The sequence below is a fragment of the Somniosus microcephalus genome, chromosome 4 (genome assembly GCF_052327205.1).
Source record: "Somniosus microcephalus isolate GS21.2 chromosome 4, FLI_Smic_1.0, whole genome shotgun sequence".
NCBI lineage: Eukaryota > Metazoa > Chordata > Chondrichthyes > Squaliformes > Somniosidae > Somniosus > Somniosus microcephalus.
This window is the reverse complement of record NC_140990.1, coordinates 185,655,960-185,678,786: the sequence shown is the minus strand read 5'-3', so window position 1 is coordinate 185,678,786 and position 22,827 is coordinate 185,655,960. Positions and strand designations below refer to the sequence as shown.

At 48.4% G+C, this 22,827-nt stretch overlaps 1 protein-coding gene across 6 annotated transcripts in view; it reads left to right on the top strand.

The window, feature by feature from the left end:
* LOC147120072 (MAGUK p55 subfamily member 4-like) overlaps window positions 1-22,827 on the top strand; it is a 391,734-nt gene that overhangs the window by 321,950 nt on the left and 46,957 nt on the right. For all 6 annotated transcript variants that reach the window (XM_085985616.1, XM_085985614.1, XM_085985613.1 and 3 more), the window contains 3 exons: window positions 4,908-4,972; window positions 14,031-14,048; window positions 14,147-14,185. In XM_085985616.1, coding sequence (XP_085841742.1) covers window positions 4,908-4,972; window positions 14,031-14,048; window positions 14,147-14,185 — 122 coding nt within the window. The remainder of the gene's footprint in view (window positions 1-4,907; window positions 4,973-14,030; window positions 14,049-14,146; window positions 14,186-22,827) is intronic.

The window sequence follows — 22,827 nt, the reverse complement described above, 5'->3', positions numbered from 1 at the left end:
TAACCCTCCAATTGAAGCCCTTCCCTCTGGTACATTAACTCTCCCATCAAAGCCCCTCCCTCTGGTACATTAACTCTCCCATCGAAGCCCCTCCCTCTGGTACATTAACTCTCCAGCGAAGCTCCTCCCTCTGGTGCAATAACTCTCCATTGAAGCCCCTCCCTCTGGTACATTAACTCTTCCATCGAAGCCCCTCCCTCTGGTACACTAACTCTTCCATCGAAGCCCATCCATCTGGTACATTAACTCTCCATCGAAGCCCCTCCCTCTGGTACATTAACCCTCCAATTGAAGCCCTTCCCTCTGGTACATTAACTCTCCCATCGAAGCCCCTCCCTCTGGTACATTGACTCTCCCATCGAAGTCCCTCCCTCTGTTACATTGGTTCTCCATCGAAGCACCTCCCTCCGGTACATTAACTCTTCCATCGAAGCCCCTCCCTCTGGTACATTAACTCTTCCATCGAAGCCCATCCATCTGGTACATTAACTCTCCATCGAAGCCCCTCCCTCTGGTACATTCACTCTCCCATCGAAGCCCCTCCCTCTCGTATATTAACTCTCCATCGAAGCCCCTCCCTCAGGTACATTAACTCTCCCATCAAAGCCCATCCATCTGGTACATTAACTCTCCATCAAAGCCCCTCCCTCTGGTATATTAACTCTCCCATCAAAGCCCCTCCCTCTGGTATATTAACTCTCCCATTGAAGCCCCTCCCTGTGGTACATTAATTGTCCATCAATGCCCCTCCCTCTTCTACGTTAACTCTCCATTAAAGCCCCTCCCTCTGGTACATTATCTCTCCCATCGAATCCGCTACCTCTGGTACATTAACTCTCCATTGAAGCCCCTCCCTCTGGTACATTAACTCTCCATTGAAGCCCCTCCCTCTGGTGCATTAACTCTCCATCGAAGCCGCTTCCTCGGGTACATTAACGCTCCATCGAAGCCCCTCCCTCTGGTATTTTAACTCTCCATTGAAGCCCCTCCCTCTGGTACATTAACACTCCATTGAAGCCCCTCCCTCTGGTGCATTAACTCTCCCATCGAAGCCCCTTCCTCTGGGACATTAACACTCCATTGAAGCCCCTCCCTCTGGTACGTTAACTCTCCCATAGATGCCCCTCCCTCTGGTACATTAACTCTCTATTGAAGCCCCTCCTTCTGTTACATTGGCTCGCCCATAGAAGCCCCTCCCTCTGCAACATTAATTCTTCATCGAAGCCCCTCCCTCTGGTACGTTAACCCTCCCACAGATGCCCCTCCCACTGGTACATTAACTCTCTATCGAAGCACCTCCCTCTGGTACATTAACTCTCCATCAAAGTCCCTCCCTCTGGTACATTATCTCTCCTTTGAAGCCCCTCCCTCTGGTACATTAACTCTCCATAAAAGCCCCTCCCTCTGGTACATTAACTCTCCATTGAGGCCCCTCCCTCTGGTACATTAATGCTCCATTGAAGACCCTCCCTCTGGTACATTAACTCGCAATCAAAGCCCCTCCCTCTGGTACATTGACGCTCCCATAGAAGCCCCTCCCTCTGGAACATTAATTCTCTCATCGAAGCCACGCCCTCTGGTACATTATCTCTCCCTTGAAGCCCCTCCCTCTGGTACATTAACTCTCCATCGAAGCCCCACCCTCTGGTACATTAACTCTCCATTGAAGCCCCTCCCTCTGGTATATTAACTCTCAATCAAAGCCCCTCCCTCTGGTACATTGACTCTCCCATCGAAGCCCATCCCTCTGGTACATTAACTCACCATCGAAGCCCCTCCCTCTGGTACATTAATTCTCCCTTGAAGCCCCGCCCTCTGGTACGTTAACGCTCCATTGAAGCCCCTCCCTCTGGTACATTAACTCGCAATCAAAGCCCCTCCCTCTGGTACATTGACACTCCTATAGAAGCCCCTCCCTCTGGAACATTAACTCTCCCATCGATGCCCCTCCCTCTGGTACATTAACTCTCCATCGAAGCCCCTCCCTCTTGTACATTAACCCTCCATCGAAGCCCCTCCCTCTGGTACATTAACTCTCCATTGAAGCCCCTCCCTCTGGTACATTAACCCTCCCATCAAAGCCCCTCCCTCTGGTACATTAATTCTCCATCGAAGCCCCTCCCTCTGGTACATTAGCCCTCCCATTGAAGCCCCTCCCTCTGGTACTTTAACTCTCCCATTGAAGCCCCTCCCTCTGGTACATTGACTCTCCCATCGAAGCCCGTCCCTCTGGTTCATTAACTCTCCATCGAAGCCCATCCCCCTGGTACATTAACTATCCCATCGAAGCCCCACCCTCTGGTACATTAACTCTCCCATCGAAGCCCCTCCCTCTGGTACATTAACTCTCCCATCAAAGCCCCTCCCTCTGGTACATTAACTCTCCCATTGAAGCCCCTCCCTGTGGTACATTAATTGTCCATCAATGCCCCTCCCTCGGGTACATTAACGCTCCATCGAAGCCCCTCCCTCTGGTATATTAACGCTCCATTGAAGCCCCTCCCTCTGGTACATTAACTCTCCATTGAAGCCCCTCCCTCTGGTACATTAACTCTCCATTGAAGCCCCTCCCACTGGTGCATTAACTCTCCATTGAAGCCCCTCCCTCTGGTACATTAACACTCCATTGAAGCCCCTCCCTCTGGTGCATTAACTCTCCCATCGAAGCCCTTTCCTCTGGTACATTAACTCTGCATCGAAGCCCCTCCCTCTGGTACGTTAACTCTCCCATAGTTGCCCCTCCCTCTGGTACATTAACTCTCTATCGAAGCCCCTCCTTCTGGTACATTGGCTCGCCCATAGAAGCCCCTCCCTCTGGTACGTTATCTCTCCTTTGAAGCCCCTCCCTCTGGTACATTAACTCTCCATAAAAGCCCCTCCCTCTGGTACATTAACTCTCCATTGAAGCCCCTCCCTCTGGTACGTTAATGCTCCATTGAAGCCCCTCCCTCTGGTACATTAACTCTCCATCAAAGCCCCTCCCTCTGGTACGTTATCTCTCCTTTGAAGCCCCTCCCTCTGGTACATTAACTCTCCATTGAAGCCCCTCCCTCTGGTACGTTAATGCTCCATTGAAGCCCCTCCCTCTGGTACATTAATTCTCTCATCGAAGCCCGGCCCTCTGGTACATTAACTCTCCATCGAAGCCCCTCCCTCTGGTACATTAACTCACCATCGAAGCCCCTCCCTCTGGTACATTAACTCTCCATCAAAGTCCCTCCCTCTGGTACGTTATCTCTCCTTTGAAGCCCCTCCCTCTGGTACAATAACTCTCCATAAAAGCCCCTCCCTCTGGTACATTAACTCTCCATTGAAGCCCCTCCCTCTGGTACAATAACTCTCCATAAAAGCCCCTCCCTCTGGTACATTAACTCGCAATCAAAGCCCCTCCCTCTGGTACATTGACTCTCCCATCGAAGCCCATCCCTCTGGTACATTAACTCACCATCGAAGCCCCTCCCTCTGGTACATTAATTCTCCCTTGAAGCCCCGCCCTCTGGTACATTAACTCTCCATCGAAGCCCCTCCCTCTGGTACATTAACTCTCCATTGAAGCCCCGCCCTCTGGTACATTAACTCTCCATCGAAGCCCCTCCCTCTGGTACATTAACTCTCCATTGAAGCCCCTTCCTCTGGTACATTAACTCTCCATCGAAGCCCCTCCCTCTGGTACATTAACTCTCAATCAAAGCCCCTCCCTCTGGTACATTAACTCTCCATTGAAGCCCCTTCCTCTGGTACATTAACTCTCCATCGATGCCCCTCCCTGTGGTACTTTAATTCTCCATCACTGCCCCTCCCTCGGGTACATTAACTCTCCATCAAAGCCCCTCCCTCTGGTACATTAACTCTCCCATCAAAGCCCCTCCCTCTGGTACATGAGCTCTCCATCGAAGCCCCTCCCTCTGGTACATTAATTCTCTATTGAAGCCCCTCCCTCTGGTACATTAACTCTCCCATTGAAGCCCCTCCCTCTGGTACATTAATTCTCCATCAAAGCCCCTCCCTCTGGTACATTGACTCTCCCATCGAAGCCCCTCCCTCTGGTACATTAATTCTTCATCGAAGCCCCTTCCTCTGGTAAATTAACTCTCCATCGAAGCCCCTCCCTCTGGTACGTTATCTCTCCCATAGATGCCCCTCCCTCTGCTACATTAACCCTCCGATTGAAGCCCTTCCCTCTGGTACATTAACTCTCCCATCGAATTCCCTCCCTCTGGTACATTAACTCTCCCATTGAAGCCCCTCCCTCTGGTACATTAACTCTCCATCGAAGCCCCTCCCTCTGGTGCAATAACTCTCCATTGAAGCCCCTCCCTCTGGTACATTAACTCCATCGAAGCCCCTCCCTCTGTTACATTGACTCTCCCATCGAAGCCCCTCCCTCTGGTTCATTAGTTCTCCATCGAAGCACCTCCCTCCGGTACATTAACTCTTCCATCGAAGCCACTCCCTCTGGTACATTAACTCTTCCATCGAAGCCCATCCATCTGGTACATTAACTCTCCATCGAAGCCCCTCCCTCTCGTACATTCACTCTCCCATCGAAGCCCCTCCCTCTGGTACATTAACTCTCAGTCGAAGCCCCTCCCTCAGGTACATTAACTCTCCCATCAAAGCCCATCCCTCTGGTACATTAACTCTCCATCAAAGCCCCTCCCTCTGGTATATTAACTCTCCCATCGAAGCTCATCCTCTCTGACATTCACACTCCTACAGTCACCTGGCTCTTAGTAGCTTGGTCGGGTTGCTCTTTGAAAAGGTTGGGCATTCTTGGGTTGAATGGCTTGTTCATTTCCTAAAACTTCCGATACTCTTCATTGTATATGTTGAAATGCTGCTCCTGCTCTGTGTCCATGAGCATGTTTGCTGTGCGTACTTTACTCTCCTCTCTCTTGTATCCCCAGAAAGCAGAGGGAGTTCTGGTGGTCACATTCCTTCCCATTGCACACTTGTACCAAATCGACATTCTGTGAGTAGCACCAATTACACCGTTGTCTTTAAGGTTTGGAATGTTGGCAAAGTGCTGTGATTTTTTACGTGAAAGTGCGGTCTTCAGGCCGTATGTAGAAGGCGATTCACAGCCACGGGCAGCAGCACCTCAACAACCTGTATTTATGGTGTGGAGATGCCGGAGTTGGACTGGGGTGGGCAAATGTAAGAAGTCACACAACACCAGGTTATAGTCCAACAGCTTTATTTGAAATCACAAGCTTTCGGAGCGCTGCTCCTTCGTCAGGTGACTGCACCTGACGAAGGAGCAGCGCTCCGAAAGCTTGTGATTTCAAATAAAGCTGTTGGACTATAACCTGGTGTTGTGTGACTTCTTAAACCTGTATTTAAGTAGTGCTTTTCATGTAGAAAAGAAACCAAGGCACCTCGCTGAGGCATGAACAAAATGGACCAAAGAAGAAGAGATTATATCAGGTGACCAGAAGTTTGGTCAAAGGAGGGTTAAAAAGAGGACAAGAAGGTGGAGAAGTCGTCGTCTTTTGGGAGAGAATCCCAGGGTGTGGGACCCAGACAGCTGAAGGCATGGCCACCAATGGAAGGGAGGGGGTGATGCGCAAGAGGCCAGAGCCAGTGGGACAGCGAGTTCGAGGTAGGTGGGGTGGGTGGTTGAGGTTAGAGATGGGGAGGGGCGAGGCCATTAAGAGATTTAAACACAAGGATAAGAATTTTAATTTTGAGGATTCATGAAATCGGGAGTCACTGTCGGTCAAAGAGTAGAGGGGTGATGGACGAGCAGGACCTGGTGTGAGGAAGGCTATGAGTTTTGGATGAACTGGAGTTAATGGAGGGTGGAGGATAGGAGTCCGACCAGGAAAGCGTAGGAGTAGTTGAGTCTGGAGGTAGCAAAGGCACGGTTGAGGGTTTCAGCAGCAGATGAGATACTGCCAACGTTCCTGCTAAGCTGCACGCAGTGGTCTGGAGGTTCCGCGCTGACCGCTCACCGGCTTTTATATGGAAGAAACTGCACACGTGTGAAAATGTGAATGGGCCGCATTGCCAGTTAAAGGGAACATGCACGAAAAAACAATTTCAGCCACATCATTTTCCTCAGCAACTGTCTCCGGTCCCGACTTATTCCACGTGGATTCCAACTAAACTTCCACCCTTCGTGCTTCGGATCCACCCAGGATTACAAATATCTCCAAGATATTCATCGTTCCTCGAACTACTGCTCTCGCCGCATCTTGAGATCCACGCTCAATGCCATGCGGCGCCACATGAACACTCTCAACTTCTCTCTTCAGCAACACCGGCGCACTCTATCTCAAAGCTGTCCGGGTCCACAGTTCCATTTCATCCTTCGACTCATCCGATGCTTCAACAAAAAACTTTTCTTCTTCCTTTCCGATGTCAAGGATCGCAAGCTTCATCAACTCTTGGACACCAACGCCCCTCCGGAACCTTCTTCCTCTTCACTTTCCTCTGACCCCCCTTCTCCCAATCTCACCCCCTGCCGCGTTTTCACTATCCCCTCTGACCTTCCACTCTCTGACACTGAACAATCAGTCCTCAGCAAAGGCCTGAGCTTCATCCCCTTACGCCCCCACCTCAATGAATTTCGAGCTCGGCACGATGTTGAGCTCTTTTTCCGCCGCCTTCGTCTCCGTGCCCACTTCTCTGGCCAGGAGTCTTCCCCCCGCACAACTGACCCTTTCTCCCGCTTGCAGAATTCCCGTTCTACCTGGACCCCTCCCCCTGACCTCTTACCCTCTCTCGATCTTTTCATCGCTAACTGCCACCGTGACATCGGCCGTCTCCATTTCTCTGCTCCCCTCACTCACTCCAACCTACCTCCCTCTGAACTTGCAGCACTCCATTCTCTTAGATCCAACCCTGACATTGTCATTAAACCCGCTGACAAGGGTGGTGCTGTTGTTGTTTGGCGCACTGACCTCTACCTAGCGGAAGCTGAACGCCAACTCTCCAACACCTCCTCCTGCCTCCACCTGGACCATGACCCCACTACCGAACATGAAACCACCGTTTCCAAGACTGTCACTGACCTCATCTCCTCTGGAGATCTTCCCCCCGCTGCCACCAACCTCATAGTTCCCCAACCCCGCACAGCCCGCTTCTACCTCCTTCCCAAGATCCACAAACAGGACTGCCCTGGTAGACCCATCGTTTCAGCCTGTTCTTGCCCCACGGAACTTATCTCTTCCTATCTTGGCTCTATCTTTTCTCCCCTTGTCCAGTCTCTTCCCACCTACATCCGCGACTCTTCGGACGCCCTCCGCCACTTTAACAGTTTCCAGTTTCCTGGCCCCAACCACTTCCTTTTCACCATGGACGTACAATCCCTCTACACCTCCATCCCCCACCCGGATGGCCTGAGGGTGCTCTGCTTCTTCCTTGAACAGAGGCCCGACCAGTCCCCATCCACCACCACCCTCCTCCGCCTGGCTGACCTTGTTCTCACATTGAACAACTTTTCCTTTAACTCCACTCATTTCCTCCAAATCAAAGGTGTTGCCATGGGTACCCGCATGGGTCTTAGCTATGCCTGCCTTTTTGTGGGCTATGTGGAACAACCTTTGTTCCAGTCCTGCTCGGGTCCCCTCCCTCACCTCTTTTTCCGATACATTGATGACTGTATCGGTGCCGTTTCCTGCTCTCGTCCCGAACTTGACAATTTCATTCACTTTGCCTCCAATTTCCACCCTTCCCTCACCTTCACATGGTCCATCTCTGACTCTTCCCTTCCCTTCCTCGACTTCTCCGTCTCCATCTCTGGGGATAGGTTATCGACCAATATTCACTACAAGCCCACTGACTCCCACAGCTACCTGGACTACACTTCCTCCCACCCCGCTTCCTGTAAGGACTCTATTCCATTCTCCCAGTTTCTCCATCTCCGCCGTATCTGCTCCGACGATGCCACCTTCCACACCAGTGCTTCAGACATGTCTTCCTTTTTCCGCAACCGAGGATTCCCCTCTACCGTGGTTGACAGTGCCCTCGACCGTGTCAGTTCTATCTCCCGCACGTCTGCCCTCACCCCTGCCCCTCCCTCCTGGAACCACGATAGGGTTCCCCTTGTCCTCACCTTTCACCCCACCAGCCTTCACATTCAATGGATCATCCTCCGGCATTTCCGCTACCTCCAAAGTGATCCCACCACCAAACGTATCTTCCCCTCCCCTCCCCTTTCAGCATTCCGCAGGGACCGCTCCCTCCGAGACACCCTAGTCCACTCCTCTATCACCCCAAACAGCCCTTCCCCTTCGCCTGGCACCTTCCCGTGCAAGCGGAGGAGATGTAACACCTGCCCCTATACCTCCCCCCTTCCCACTGTCCAGGGCCCCAAACACCCCTTCCAGGTGAAACAGCGATTTACTTGTACTTCTCGCAATCTAGTGTACTGTATTCGCTGCTCACGATGCGGTCTCCTCTACATTGGGGAGACCAAACGCAGATTGGGTGACCGCTTTGCGGAACACCTCCGTTCAGTCCATAAGGGTGACCCCGAGCTTCCGGTCGCCTGTCATTTTAATTCACCGCTCCATTCCCACTCGGACCTCACCGTCCTTGGCCTCTTGTATTGTTCCACGGAAGCTCAACGTAAACTCGAGGAACAGCACCTCATCTTTCAATTAGGCACTCTGCAGCCTTCCGGACTCAATATCGAGTTCAACAATTTCAGATCATAACCTCGGCCCCTATTTCATTTTTTCTTGTAATTTTTCCACTCCTTTTTCCCCCCCCCTTTCCTTTTGTTTCTTTCTCACACCTGGCAGCTATCTCTTGCCCTGCCAGTACACTTTACACCTAATCTCAGCCTATTACCATCTCGTCTAGCTTCTAATACCTTTTATTGACTCTTTTACTTCTTTTGTTTCTTTTTTAAAAAAGCCCAGTTTTGAAGAAGGGTTCGACCCGAAACGTCAACTCAAATTTCTCTCCACGGATGTTGCCTGACCTGCTGAGTTTTTCCAGCATTTTCTGTTGTTATTAGAGGGAACATTGGTTACGGCAGGGGTGGAGGTGGAGGTGGGCGATGTTACAGAGCAGGCCGTCTTTATGATGGAAAGGTAGCTCAGCTTGGTGTCATACTGGACACTGAGGTAGTCAACAGTCTGGTTCAGCCGAGACAGTGGCCAGGGAAGGGGGTACGAATCAATGCTGAGGGAACGGAGTTTGTGTTGGGGACCAAAGACAATGGCCCCGATTTTCTGGCCGCCGTCGGGCGGCTTTTCATGCGGCCGGGGGCCGAAAATCGGCAAAAAAGCGGGTCGGGACCCCCCGCCCCGCCTGATTCCCTGCCCCGTCCGACTTTCAGACTGCCGTTTCCCCGCACCCCGCTTCAGTCCTGGCCGCCGCTGACGGGACTGGTCGTCGGAGCACTAACAAGCAATTATCTGCTTGTTGAAGTTGATTTTCCCGTGCCGTTGCGACTTTGGGGCTTTCCCCACCTGAAACCCGCCTGCGGGGAACCCCACTGCTGAGGGCTTGCTTGCTGTCAGCTGCAGGTAAGGAGAAGCTGCGATTTAAAGGGCCAGCACTTGTATGTTGAAGGACCTTGTTGTTGCAGGTTTGGGACTACTTCTTCAAGGCTTAGGCACAGCTGTGGAAGGTTGGAGCCTCACACACTTCTCCAATGCAATCTCCTGGGAAGCCCCTCTCGCCACCCTCACTCAGCGCTTCCTCAGCAGAGGCATCGACGAGAAGCGTGGGACGCCTTTTTTTCCTTCCCTTCTTGCCATTAGAGGATCTCCAGCAGCAGAGGCGGCAGCAGCAGAACCAGGAACAGCATGATGAGCACCAGGAGCACCAGGCTGCTGCTCACTCACCTGAAGCTGCACAGGCCAGAAGGGGCCAGCGCTTGGAAGTGGCTTGAGAGCACCTTACTGCGCTTTAGTGGGCCATGGGGACCCGTTTCTGCACTGGCAGTCCTACTCAGAAGGACTTCCATGAAGGTCTGGTTTCTCTGTTCAACAGATGGCCAACGCTCCTCAAGAGATGTCATTCTCTTATGAGCACTCACCATTTTTTCCGTACCCTGGCGAGTTATCTCCTCCATGGAGGTTGCCAACCTTTCCATGGTGATGTGTTCATGTGCCAATGACTCCACAAAGGCTCTGCTCATGGTCGCTTGGGACTCCTCCATTCGCTCCACACTCGCAGCGACCCTGGAGACAAAACCTGCCAGAGACTCCTGCATCTGTGCATGGAGATCCATCACCTCTTCTCTTGCGGATGGACCCAGAGGCAGAGGGTCGACATGCAGCGCAGCTGAGCTGAGCTGGCAGAGTCCTGCGCCCTCCGACGAGGACTCTCCACTGCTGTCCCTGTCTCCAGAATCTGCTGAGGCTCACTTGTGAGCTGTGAAACACCAGGTGACAACACTACTCTATGTCCCGAAGCTCCCCCCGAGGTGTGAGTGTCTGCGCTGGTGCTGGGTGCGCTTCCTCTGAGGAGTCTGGCTGCACAGCCTCTTCCTCCTCCACAGTGAGGACGGGGGCTCTGGATGGTACCGTGGGGGAGTAAAGGAAGGAGATAGAGATGTAATGCCAAGGTTCTTCTGGTGACTCCCAGCGAGTTGGCATCTGCTGACACCTGCATCCATGCAGCATTGGTCTCAATGGGAGGCCTCTTCCTCCCTGACCTAGGGAAGAGGACCTCCCTGTGGGCCCTAACCCCATCCAATAATGCCTGCAGTGAAGCCTCGTCGAATTTGGAGGCAGCTCGGGGTCTGGCACTGCCCACAGCTGCTGCAGGCTCCTCTGCCATCTTGTATGGTTCGTTTGGAAGCCTTCAGAGGATGCAGTGCTTGCTATGGACCTTGAAAGCACCACGAATGATGACATCATACTGTGGGGATTTCTGACACGAATTGGACAATTAGCAAGGCTTCCCACATGCTGGGAATTAATTGGCCACTTGAGGGAAAATTGCGTGGAGCTGGCTGACACTTTTTTTTATGTGTGTCAGAACCCCACATTCGGGGAAATCCGACCATTCCCCACACAAACCGAAAATCGGGGCCAATGACTTTGGTTTTCCCCACATTTAGTTGGAGGATGTTGAGATTCATGCAACACTGGGTGTTGAACATGTGGTCAGACAACTTCGGGTCAGTGGAGGGGTCAAGAGAAGTGGTGGTAAGGTAGAGTTGAGTGTCATCAGAGTGCATGTGAAAGCTGACCCCATATCTGGGGATGATGCCATGAATGGGCACCATGAAGACAAGGAAGTGGAGGGGGCCACGGGCTGGATTGTTGGGGAAACGCTGGAAGTGGTAGTATAGGGATGTGAAAAGAAACCATTACTGGAGATACGCTAACTTGGATCAGGATAGCTAAGTGTAGAACCAAGCAAGGACATTCCCACTGTGCTGGACAATTGATGGGAGATGTTGGAGGGGGATGGCATGGTCAACAGTGTTAAACACTGCACACTGAAGAATCGGGTGGGGACATCACTGTCAGTGCTCGAATGTTACTGTCAGTGTGGGAATCATAGAATCATAGAAATTTATGGCATAGACGGAGGCCATTCGGCCTATCATGTCAGTGTCAGCCGGAAAAGAGCTATCCAGCCTAATCCCACTTTCCAGCTCTTGATCCGTAGCCTTGTAATTTACGGCACTTCAAGTGCATATCCAAATACTTTTTAAATGCGATGAGGGTTTCTGCCTCTACCATTCTTTGAAGCAATGAGTTCCAGATCCCCACCATCCTCTGGGTGAAAAAAGTTCTCCTCAACTCCCCCCTCTAATCCTTCTACCAATTACTTTAAATCTATGCCCCCTGGTTATTAACCTCTCTGCTAAGGGAAATAGGCCCTTCCTATCCACTCTATCTCGGCCCCTCATAATTTTATACACCTCAATTAAGTCTCCCCTCAGCCTCCTCTTTTCCAAAGAAAACAACCCCAGCCTATCCAATCTTTCTTCATAGCTAAAATTCTCCATTCCTGGCAACATCCTCGTAAATCTCCTCTGTACCCTCTCTAGTGCAATCACATCCTTCCTGTAACGTGGTGACCAGAACTGTACACAGTGCTCTAGCTGTGGCCTAACTAGTGTTTTATACAGTTCTAGCATAACCTCCCTGCTCTTATGTTCTATGCCTCGGCTAATAAAGGAAAGTATCCCGTATGCCTTCTTAACCACCTTATCTACCTGCCCTGCTACCTTCAGGGATCTGTGGGCCTGCACTCCAAGGTCCCTCTGTTCCTCTACACTTCTCAGTATCCTACCATTTATTGTGTATTCCCTTGCCTTGTTAGCCCGCCCCCATTACATTATCTCACACTTCTCCGGATTGAATTCCATTTGCCACTTTTCTGCCCACTTGACCAGTCCATTGATATCTTCCTGCAGTCTACAGCTTTCTTCCTCACTATCAACCACATGGCCAATTTTTTTATCATCTGCAAATGTCTTAATCATGCCCCCTACACTGAAGTCTCTTCTCCTTCTTAGGCAATCCCTCGGAACCGAGGATGACTTGCTTCCACACTAAAAATTAGTTCTCAGGTGACTGATGAGTCCAATGCGGGACCTACAGTCTCTTTCACAGGTGGGGCAGACAGTGGTTGAAGGGACGGTTGGGTGGGGTGCTTGGGTTAACGTTTGCTCCTTCCGCTGTTTGCGCTTGGCTTCCGCTTGCTCCCGGTGAAGAGACTCGAGGTGTTCGGCGCCTTCCCAGATGCTTCTCCACTTTGTGCGGTCTTGGGCCAGGGATTCCCAGTTGTCGGTGGGGATGTTGCACCTTTTCAAGGAGGCTTTGAGGGTGTCCTTGAAGCGTTTCCTCTGCCCACCTGGGGCTCTCTTGCGATGTCGGAGCTCCGAGTAGAGCGCTTATTTTGGGAGTCTCACATCGAGCATGTGGATGATGTGACCCATCCATCGGAGCTGATCGAGCATGGTCAAAGCTTCGATGCTGGGGATGTTAGCCTGAGCGAGAACACTGACATTGGTGCGCCTATCCTGCCAATGGATTTGCAGGTTCTTGCGAAGGCAGCGTTGGTGGTACTTCTCCAGTGCTTTGAGGTGCCTGCTGTACATGGTCCATGTCTCTGAAGCATACAGGAGGGCGGGTATCACTCTGTAGACCATGAGCTTAGTGCTGGGTTTGAGGTCCTGGTCTTCAAACACTCTCTTCCTCAGGCGACCAAAGGCTGCACTGGCACACTGAAGGCGGTGTTGGACTTCGTCATCGACGTCTGCCCTTGTTGACAGTAGGCTCCTGAGGTATGGAAAGGTATGGAAAGTCTAAGTCATTGATATATAACACAAAAGCAAGGGACCTAGTACTGAGCCCTGCGGAACCCCACTGGAAACAGCCTTCCAGTCACAAAAACACCCGTCGACCATCACCCTTTGCTTCCTGCCACTGAGCCAATTTTGGATCCAACTTGCCACTTTCCCTTGGATCCCATGGGCTTTTACTTTTCTGACCAGTCTGCCATGTGGGACCTTGTCAAAACCCTTGCTAAAATCCATGTAGACTACATCAAATGCGCTACCCTCATCGACCTTCCTTGTTACCTCCTCAAAAAATTCAATTATGTTAGTCAAACATGACCTTCCCTTAACAAATCCATGCTGACTGTCCTTGATTAATCCGTGCTTTTCTAAATGACGATTAATACCATCCCTCAGAACTTTTTTCAATAATCAGTGTGGGAATGTTACTGTCAGTGCGTGAATATTACTGTCAGTGTGGGGATTTTACAGCTCTAACCCTTGCTGAGGTTAGGTTTCACAAGCACTGGTGTTGTCCTGTATGTGACCTGAGGGCCATTTTAATGTGTCTGCCCTCACCCTCTGTCGCCCGGCTATAGCCTGACTTTGCCATTTTTAGATATTTTGATCCCTATGCAGACCTCACATTGACCATCAAGATTTGCGTTTAAGAATGGTGAGTGGGTCGCGGCTATAGTGTTTCCATCTCTCTTAAAGGTGCTCAGGACAGCTGTTGGCTTTGTGCCTCATTGCTCTCATTGTCAGTAAGAGCTTGTGTACTGAATGTGATCTGATTATCTTTCTGCTGCTGACGGGGTTTGTGCAGTGAGCCCGGTGGAAGAGGGTGAGTACATTCAATCACATGCTGAGCTGCTACATTTTGGTTGTATTTTCTGTCCTGAAGCCCCCACCTCACTTGTGTTTCATTCTCGTGGTTTACAGAGGAGGACATGACGATTGATGAGAAGTTTGTTGAAACAGGTAATAAAAATTTGCCAAGCACATCTTCAGAAAGACAATGTGCCTTTAGTTTACTGTTCCCATTCTCACTTCAGAGTTCTCGGAGCCTGCACAAGCCCCCAGCTAAGAGATGGAGTAAACAAGCCCTAATGAGACCAATACGGCTGTTGGCTGCTGGAGGGCGGGATCCAGGTATTCCTTGACATGCATTAATCTGGAGGTATGAAGGACAGAGTATGAACCCAGAGCTAAACAATGCAAAGCTGGGTGGGTGAGATTGAGGCATATGGTGAGAAGGTGTGGTTGGGGGATATGATGAGAAGGTGGGTAGATGGGGTTGAAGGATATGATGAGAACGCGGGTAGGTGGGGTTGGCCTGTGAAAAGGGACTGGATTTGGGGTTGGGAGGGCATTTCATATTCCATTTCAGAGGTATGTGTGAGTGTGTGGAATTGGTGATTGGGAGAGACTCAAACAGTCTCTGCCTACGTCCTGTCGAAAACCATCCACAACTTTTCATGAGTTTTAAAGTTCTGCGGCAGTTTCTTTTACCTGTTCGAGCGGCACTGTGACACATGCCCAGGACGCGGTTAGCTGTATTGGTGAAGGAGCCCTACTCACTGATGTATTTTGAGAGTGCGAGGGGGTGGCTGCTCTATATTACAGAGGGGCCTGTTGTATCTATGCTTTAATACGTTCAATCAAGCATGTAGATACGTCGAATTAAATCAGAGTCAGGCAGATAGACTTCTAACTGTGATCTTTACTTTATTGGTAAAATGGCTGACTGCAGCTTTCCCGGGTAATTCCCATAATACAATGCACATTACATTACCGTATTAACTGGTGTTAAACTCGCACATTACATTACCATATTGACTGGTGTCAAACTCGCAATCAATACACGACATCCCCCTTTTCCTTGGAAACAAACTTGCAGTTTACAAACAGTTGCTTACAATAACACTGCATAACTTATTTGGTTTATAAACTTTTTACAAACTTGTGTCTTACCACACAACTAAATAATTCCCAGGTTTAAACATTTAACATCACCCATGCAGTTCTCGCACAGTTTATGTTGTGACATAATCAGACAGTCTTTGGAGTTTTCTTTTAACCCTTTGAGGTCTTACTGTATTGGGTATGTCTGACATGTTGGTGTCAGTGGGTATTGCCTGTGTCACAGTGGTATGTGTGTCAGGGTCTACTATACTGTCCTCAATCCCTTGTGTTTCCTCCTGCTCATGAAGTGTCTCCTTTGGTCCATTGGTTCTGTATTTCTTCACAAACGTAGTGTTTCTTGAGTAGCGTGCTCCTTCTGGAGATTCCACTACTACTTGACTCCCTGTTTTACTCAAAACTTTGTGTGGTGTGGCATTAAAAGGAGTGGTGAACTTGTCCACTTTGTCCTACCGTACCGGCACCGTGTCGCCAACTTCCACCTCTGAGTATTGTGTTCTCCACTGTTCATCTGCGTACAGTTTGGACTTGCCTTTTTGTTCTGCGTCCCGGTCACGTACTTCCATGTCTGCGCGCGACTCTGTGATGTCTGGCAGCTTTCCTCTCATTTTTCGTTTAAAGAGCAGCTCTGCCGGGCTCTTTCCTGTCGTGGCATGGTCAATGCTCCTGTAGACAGTCACATATTTTCTAAGTTCACGTTTCCAATCTAGTCCTTCTGACTGAGCAATTCTGATTCTCTTCATCAGTGATGCATTCTGGCGCTTGACTTCTCCGTTAGCCTGAGCCCATTTTGCTGTCGTTTTCAGGTGTTTGATCCCGTTGTTTTCACAGTATTCTTTGAATAATTCAGGTCTGAATTGGGGACCATTATCAGATTTGCAGGTGATTGGCAAACCATGACGGGTGAAGATTGACTCTAAACTATCAATAACCTTCTCTGTTGTTGTGGAGGTCATGATGTCGTATTCATAGTAGCGACTGTTATGTTCATTAATAACTAGTCGTTTTTATTAAGAACAGCTAGCTTTTGCTAGACACTTTATTGAGCACATGTGGACTAGGTACAGTATCTGTAGAGGCATCCATCTTGACTGCTGCCTTGTGGGTAGCCTAGTACATCGTGGGTAGCCCACTCTTATATACATGCAGCACCACCTAGTGTACCATTCCAGAATGACAGGTTACTGATCATTACATCCCCCTTTCTTTGAGGTTAAACAAAATCAGTATCAATCAATATCAATCAATAACAACATAAATGTCTTCAACAGTCAATACATTTTCAATGTAGTTTTCTTTGTACTCAAAGATTAAGTCTATCAGGCTTTTTTACTTCACGTGTGGATCTTCTCAGCACAGGTAAGTCTGATGTGTTTTCATGAGAGCCTGTATAATAATAATAATAATAATCAACTTTATTGTCATTGTTAGTGCACAAGTGCAGTACAACGAAATGTAAGCTTGCGGCTTGTTCTGGTGGTGAGTGACAAGATTCAGTTGCGGCATTGTCATCGATTTGCTCTTCGATAGTCTCTTGTGTTTTTAGGAGGGAAAGGTGGTTCCTCCTGAGAATCTGTCCTTCCTCAGTTCTAACAGTGTATGACCTTGGTCCTACTTCCTCAAGAACTGTAGCTTTCCTGTTCCATGCATCTGGATCCTCAATCCTGACAACATCATCCCTTGTCAATGGTTTCAGAGTTTTGGATGACTTGTCATAGTATGATTTCTGTTTCAGCTTTAACAGTTGAAGTCTCTGTCTCAGTTCCTTACTCTGCTTTTCTTTTGCACAGCAGGGTAGCGTGGTACGCAACTTGCAACCCATTAGGAGTTCAGCAGGTGAAGAACCAGAGTCTAAAGGTGAGGCTCGGTAGCTCAGCAGGGCGAGATAAGGATCAGACTTGCTTTCTGTCGCTTTCTTCAGTAGCTGCTTGAGAACTTGAACACCTTTCTCTGCCTTACCATTCGACTGAGCATACAAAGGACTGGATGTGATGTGTTGAAAGTCATAATGTGCTGCAAACTGTTGCCACTCCTTACAGTTGAAGCACGGACCATTGTCGCTAACGGCAATCCTGGGAATTCCATGTCTGGCGAAGATGGATTTCACATGCATTATGACACTGCTTGCTGTGGTGCTTGAGAGCAGCGCCATCTCAGGATAGTTAGAATAGTAGTCAATCACTATTAGATAGTCTTTACCATTTAAATGAAAAAGGTCCATACCAACCTTTTGCCATGGTGCTGTTGGTATGTCAGCTACTGTCATTGGTTCCTTTGCTTGTTTGTTTTGGTGTTTCTGACATGTCTCACATTTGCCTATCATGTTCTCAATGTCCTTATTTATGCCAGGCCAATAGACAGTGTCTCTTGCTCTCCTTTTGCATTTTTCAATTTCGAGGTGTCCCTCATGAATCCTTTTGAGCATGTCTTGACGTAGAGCCTGTGGAATGACTATTCTGTTCTGTTTTAGTAATAGTCCACTTGCGACACTCAATTCTGACCTTATGTGAAAATATTTTGGACAGGAACCTTTTGGCCAACCATGATGAACGTTCTCTATTACTGTTTGTAATACTGTATCTTTTACTGTTTCTTCTGCTATTTGCTTTGATTTTGTGTCTGACACGGGCAGCGCAGCAGTGACCATACTCACATGAACATCCACGTCTTCTTCAGTAGAGCTCACATGACTCATTGTGGGTGCCCAGGATAGTGCATCTGCTAACACTATGTATTTGCCTGGTGTGTAGATCAGTTCAAAGTCATATCTTTGCAGCTTCATCATGAGTCGTTGAATCCTTGGAGACATCTCATTCAGGTTCTTTTTTATGATGGCAACCAGTGGGCTGTGGTCTGTCTCAACTGTGAAGGTGGGAAGTCCATATATGTAGCCATGAAACTTTTCTAGTCCAACTACCAAGCCTAGACATTCCTTTTCAATTTGGGCGTCTCGACACTCAGCATCAGTCATAGACCTGGAGGCATAGGCAACAGGCTTCCAATCTTCACCCTCTGCTTGTAGCAAGACCGCACCTAGGCCATCTTTTGATGCATCCGTTGACACTTTGATTCTTTTTGTTGGGTCAAAGAAGGTGAGTACAGGTGTGGTTGTCAGCACTGTTTTGAGGTTCATCCACTCTTCTTCATGTCTTTCTGTCCATGTGAACTCATTTGTTTTACGTAGCAGGTCTCGCAGACAGGCTGTCTTGGCTGACAAGTTAGGAATGAACTTTCCAATGAAGTTTATCATCCCCATGATGCGTAGCACTCCTTTTTTGTCAGTGGGTCGGGGCATTTTGAGTATGGCGTTTACTTTTTCCATATCTGGCTCTATTTCTTTACCAGATAGATTATCTCCTAGGAAAGTGACTTCCTGGACGCCAAACTGACACTTGGCTTTGTTGAGCTTCAGTCCATTCCGGCGTATGCTCTGGAGCACTTTAGTCAGTCTCTCATTGTGTTCTTTCAGTGTGGAGCCCCAGATGATGATGTCATCAACATAGACCCGAACTCCTTCCAGACCTTCAATTATGTGTTCCATCGCTCTATGAAAGATTTCAGATGCAGATATTATCCCGAAAGGCATTCTGAGGAAACAATACCTGCCAAATGGTGTGTTGAAGGTACAGTATTTGGTGCTCTCTTCATCCAGTTTTAGTTGCCAAAATCCTTGTGAGGCATCGAGCTTTGTAAAGTATCTGGCACCTGACATTTCACTGGTGATTTCTTCTCGCTTGGGAATCTGGTAGTGTTCACATTTTATGTTTGCATTTAAGTCCTTTGGATCCATGCACATTCTTAGATCATTGTTCTTTTTCTTTACACATACCATGGAGTTAGCCCAGTCTGTTGGCTCTTCGACTTTCCTGATGACTCCTAGTGTGGTCATTCTGTCCAGTTCATTCTTGAGCCGGTCATGCAGGGGTGCTGGAACTCTTCGTGGAGCATGTACCACTGGCTGAGCATCCTCCTTTAGCTGGATCTTGTATGTGAATGGTAGAACTCCAAATCCTTTGAACACATCCTGCAAATTACTCACTACAGAATCCACTGAGTCATCTGGTCTGCTTATGGCACAGTTTATATGGTAGACTCTCTTGACCAGTTCTAAGTCTTCACAAGCTTTGTCACCTAGTAGTGAATCAAGTCCTTCAGCCACAACAGAAAACATGAGATGATGCACTTTGTCTTTGACTGTCACTTTAAGTCTGCATACACCTAAGCTATCTATTTTCTGTCCATTATAGTCCTTCAGTAGTACTGACTTTTTCTGTATTTTGGGCTTTTCTTTCATATTTTTAATGTCACTCATACTGATTAAGTTTGCTTTTGCCCCAGTGTCTAGTTTCAATGTAACTAATGCTCCATTTACCTGCAGTGGGATCATCCATTTGTCCTCTTTTACTGCATTAATTTTATGTTCAGCATTGTCCATATCTGACATTGTACACATTTTCTGTATCATTTTTGACATTGTCACATGACACCATTCCTACAAAAAATGTCTCACTTAAATCAGTGTCCTCAATCACATTAACTCGTTGCCCTTTCTTTGTTTTTACTTTTGAAAAGCATTGTTTGGCAAAGTGATTCTTTCCAGTACACTTTGTGCACATTTTTCCAAATGCTAGGCATTGTCTTAACTGGTGTTTGTAACCACAGTGTTTACAATTAAAAATTTCATCCTCCGATTGCTTTTCATTTCTGTTCTGCCCACGTTTCTTCCCCTTGTAGGACACAGCACCGACAGCAGCATTATCACTCATTACAATCGCATCATTATTGATTTCACTGAAAGTCTTCGCGTGCTTTCGAGCTAGCTCACTGGCTTGGCATATTTTCACAGCAATTTCCAATGTTAGTTCGGTTTCTCTCAACAGACGTTCCCTGACTTTTTTTATCATGAATACCAAACACAATCTGGTCACGAATCATGGATGCTTTCAGCTCAGAGAAATTACATGTCTGTGCTTTCAGTTTCAGATCAGTCATAAAGCTATCAAAAGTCTCATTTTGCTGCTGTGTCCGAGAATGGAAGATGTACCTCTCATAGGTTTCATTCTTTTTGGGAGAACAATGTGTATCAAACTTCTTTAGCACATCGTCTAATTTTTCTCTGTTCTCCTCTGGATTAAATACAAATGTATTAAATACCTCTATCGCCTGTGGGCCTGCAACCGTGATCAGCAACGCTATTTTCCTTGCGTCTGGCTTCGTACCGTACCCGATGGCAGCAATGTAGAGTTCGAATTGTTGTTTAAAAGTCTGCCAATTGTAGTCGATATTTCCTGTGAGTTTCAAACGCTCTGGTGGCTTCAAATTCTCCATGTTGCGTTGCACAATATTCAGCAGATCTTACCAATCCTGGTACCATGTTATGTTCATTAATAACTAGTCATTTTTATTAAGAACAGCTAGCTTTTGCTAGACACTTTATTGAGCACATGTGGACTAGGTACAGTATCTGTAGAGGCATCCATCTTGACTGCTGCCTTGTGGGTAGCCTAGTGCATCATGGGTAGCCCACTCTTATATACATACAGCACCACCTAGTGTACCATTCCAGAATGACAGGTTACTGATCATTACAGCGACTATAATAAACTATCACAAGAATAGAGTGGTTGGATGGCAAGGGTCCCAGTAAGTCTATAGCTACATCCTGCCAGGGGCCCTCCGGTAATGGTGTTGGTCTCAACGGTTCAGGTGGGTCGGGTCTGGCTACTATCTGACAGCCGTGGCGCGCTTTACAGTGTTTTTCAGCTGCCTTGTCCATGCCAGGCCACCAAACCTTGGTTCTGAGATGTTGCTTTGTTCCAACTATTCCCAAGTGTCCTTCATGTGCTAACACCAGGGCTTGTGCGTGTAACACTGTGGGTAACACGATGCGTGTTTCCCGAAGAACTAGGTACCCCACTACACACAGCTCGTTTGCAATTGCTGCATAAGCTTTACAGTTCTCAAAATGTCCGTTTGTGATTGCCTTCCATACCTCAATCAGCTCTGGGTCAGTAGCAGAGGCTTCCTCCACCTCTCTCTTAGTGAGTGCTTTTGGTGTCGCACTCACAGCTCCAAATCTCACGTATTCATCTGAGTCGTGAGAATGTCTCTCCTGTTTTGCTGTCTCCCCCAGCAATCGTGACAGTGGGTCTGAAATGTTTTGCTTACCTGGAATGTGTATCACCTTAAAATCGTACGGCTGTAATCTAAGTAACCATCTCTTTATACGGGCACAGGGTTTAGAGTGTGGGCTGTATATCACTTGTAATGGCTTATGGTCAGTTACCAAGTTAAATTTTCGGCCCTACACATATGGATGCAGCCTCTCACAAGCCCATACAAGAGCTAAGGCCTCTCTCTCTGTTTGAGAGTATTTCCTCTCACAGTCTGTTAAACTACGACTTACATAGCATATTGGCACCTCTTGTCCCTGTTGGTCCTGAACTAGTACTGCGCCTAAACCTACAGGACTGGCATCTGCTATCACCTTGGTTGGTGCGTCCTTATCAAAATATGCTAAAGTGCCGGCTCTGGACAACTCTTCCTTGAGTGCACTGAATGACTGTCTCTGTTGTGATCCAAATTTAAATGGTGTGTCTTTTCTCGTCAGGCGTCGCAGTGGCTTTGATAGTGTTGCAAACTGCGGGATGAATCTGCTACTGTACCCAACGAGTCCCAAGAAACTCCTCACCTCTGTAGCATTCTCTGGTTCCTGAGCTTCTGCCACCGCTCACACTCTCTCTGCTGTTGGTCCAATGCCCTTTTCAGACAACAGGATTCCCATGAAAATCAATCGGTCCATGTTGAATTGGCACTTCTCTGAGTTTAGTGTCAGTCCACTTTCCATTAGTCTGGTCATGACAGCATGCAGGCGTCTGTTGTGCGTTTCCTGGTCGTGTGCATGCACGATAATGTCGTCTGAGATGTTTTCAACACCCTCTATTCCAGCTAAGGCATTAGCTATCTCATGCTGATATTGCTCACTAGCTGAAGATACACCGAATATCAGCCTCTTGTACCTGTATACATAGAAGATAGGAGCAGGAGTAGGCCATTCGGCCCTTCGAGCCTGCTCTGCCATTCAATGTGATCATGGCTGATCATCCAAATTCAGTACCCTGTCCCTGCCTTTTCCCCATATCCCTTGATCCCTTCAGCCTCAAGAAACATATCCAACTCTTTCTTGAATATATTTAATGAACTGGCCTCCACCGCCCTCTGTGGCAGAGAATTCCACAGGTTCACCACTCTCTGGGTGAAGAAATTCCTCCTCATTTCAGTCCTAAATGGCTTACCCCTTATCCTTAGACTATGACCCCTGGTTCTGGACTCCCCAGCCATCAGAAACATCCTTCCTGCATCTAGTCTGTCCCGACCTGACAGAATTTTATAGGTTTCGATGAGATCCCCTCTCAATCTTCTAAACTCCAGTGAGTATAAGCCCAATCGACACAATCTCTCCTCATACGTCATTCCTGCCATCCCAGGTATCAGCCTGGTGAATCTTCGCTGCACTCCCTCCATGGCAAGAATGTCCTTCCTCAGGTATGGTGACCAAAACTGCACACAATACTCAAGGTGCGGTCTCACCAAGGCCCTGTACTCCGTTATGTACTGCAAACGTTGTGATTTCTCGTGACTCAGGGGTCAGTTCTAGCTGGTGATAACCCCATTTCAGGTCTAGCTTACAAAACACCGTC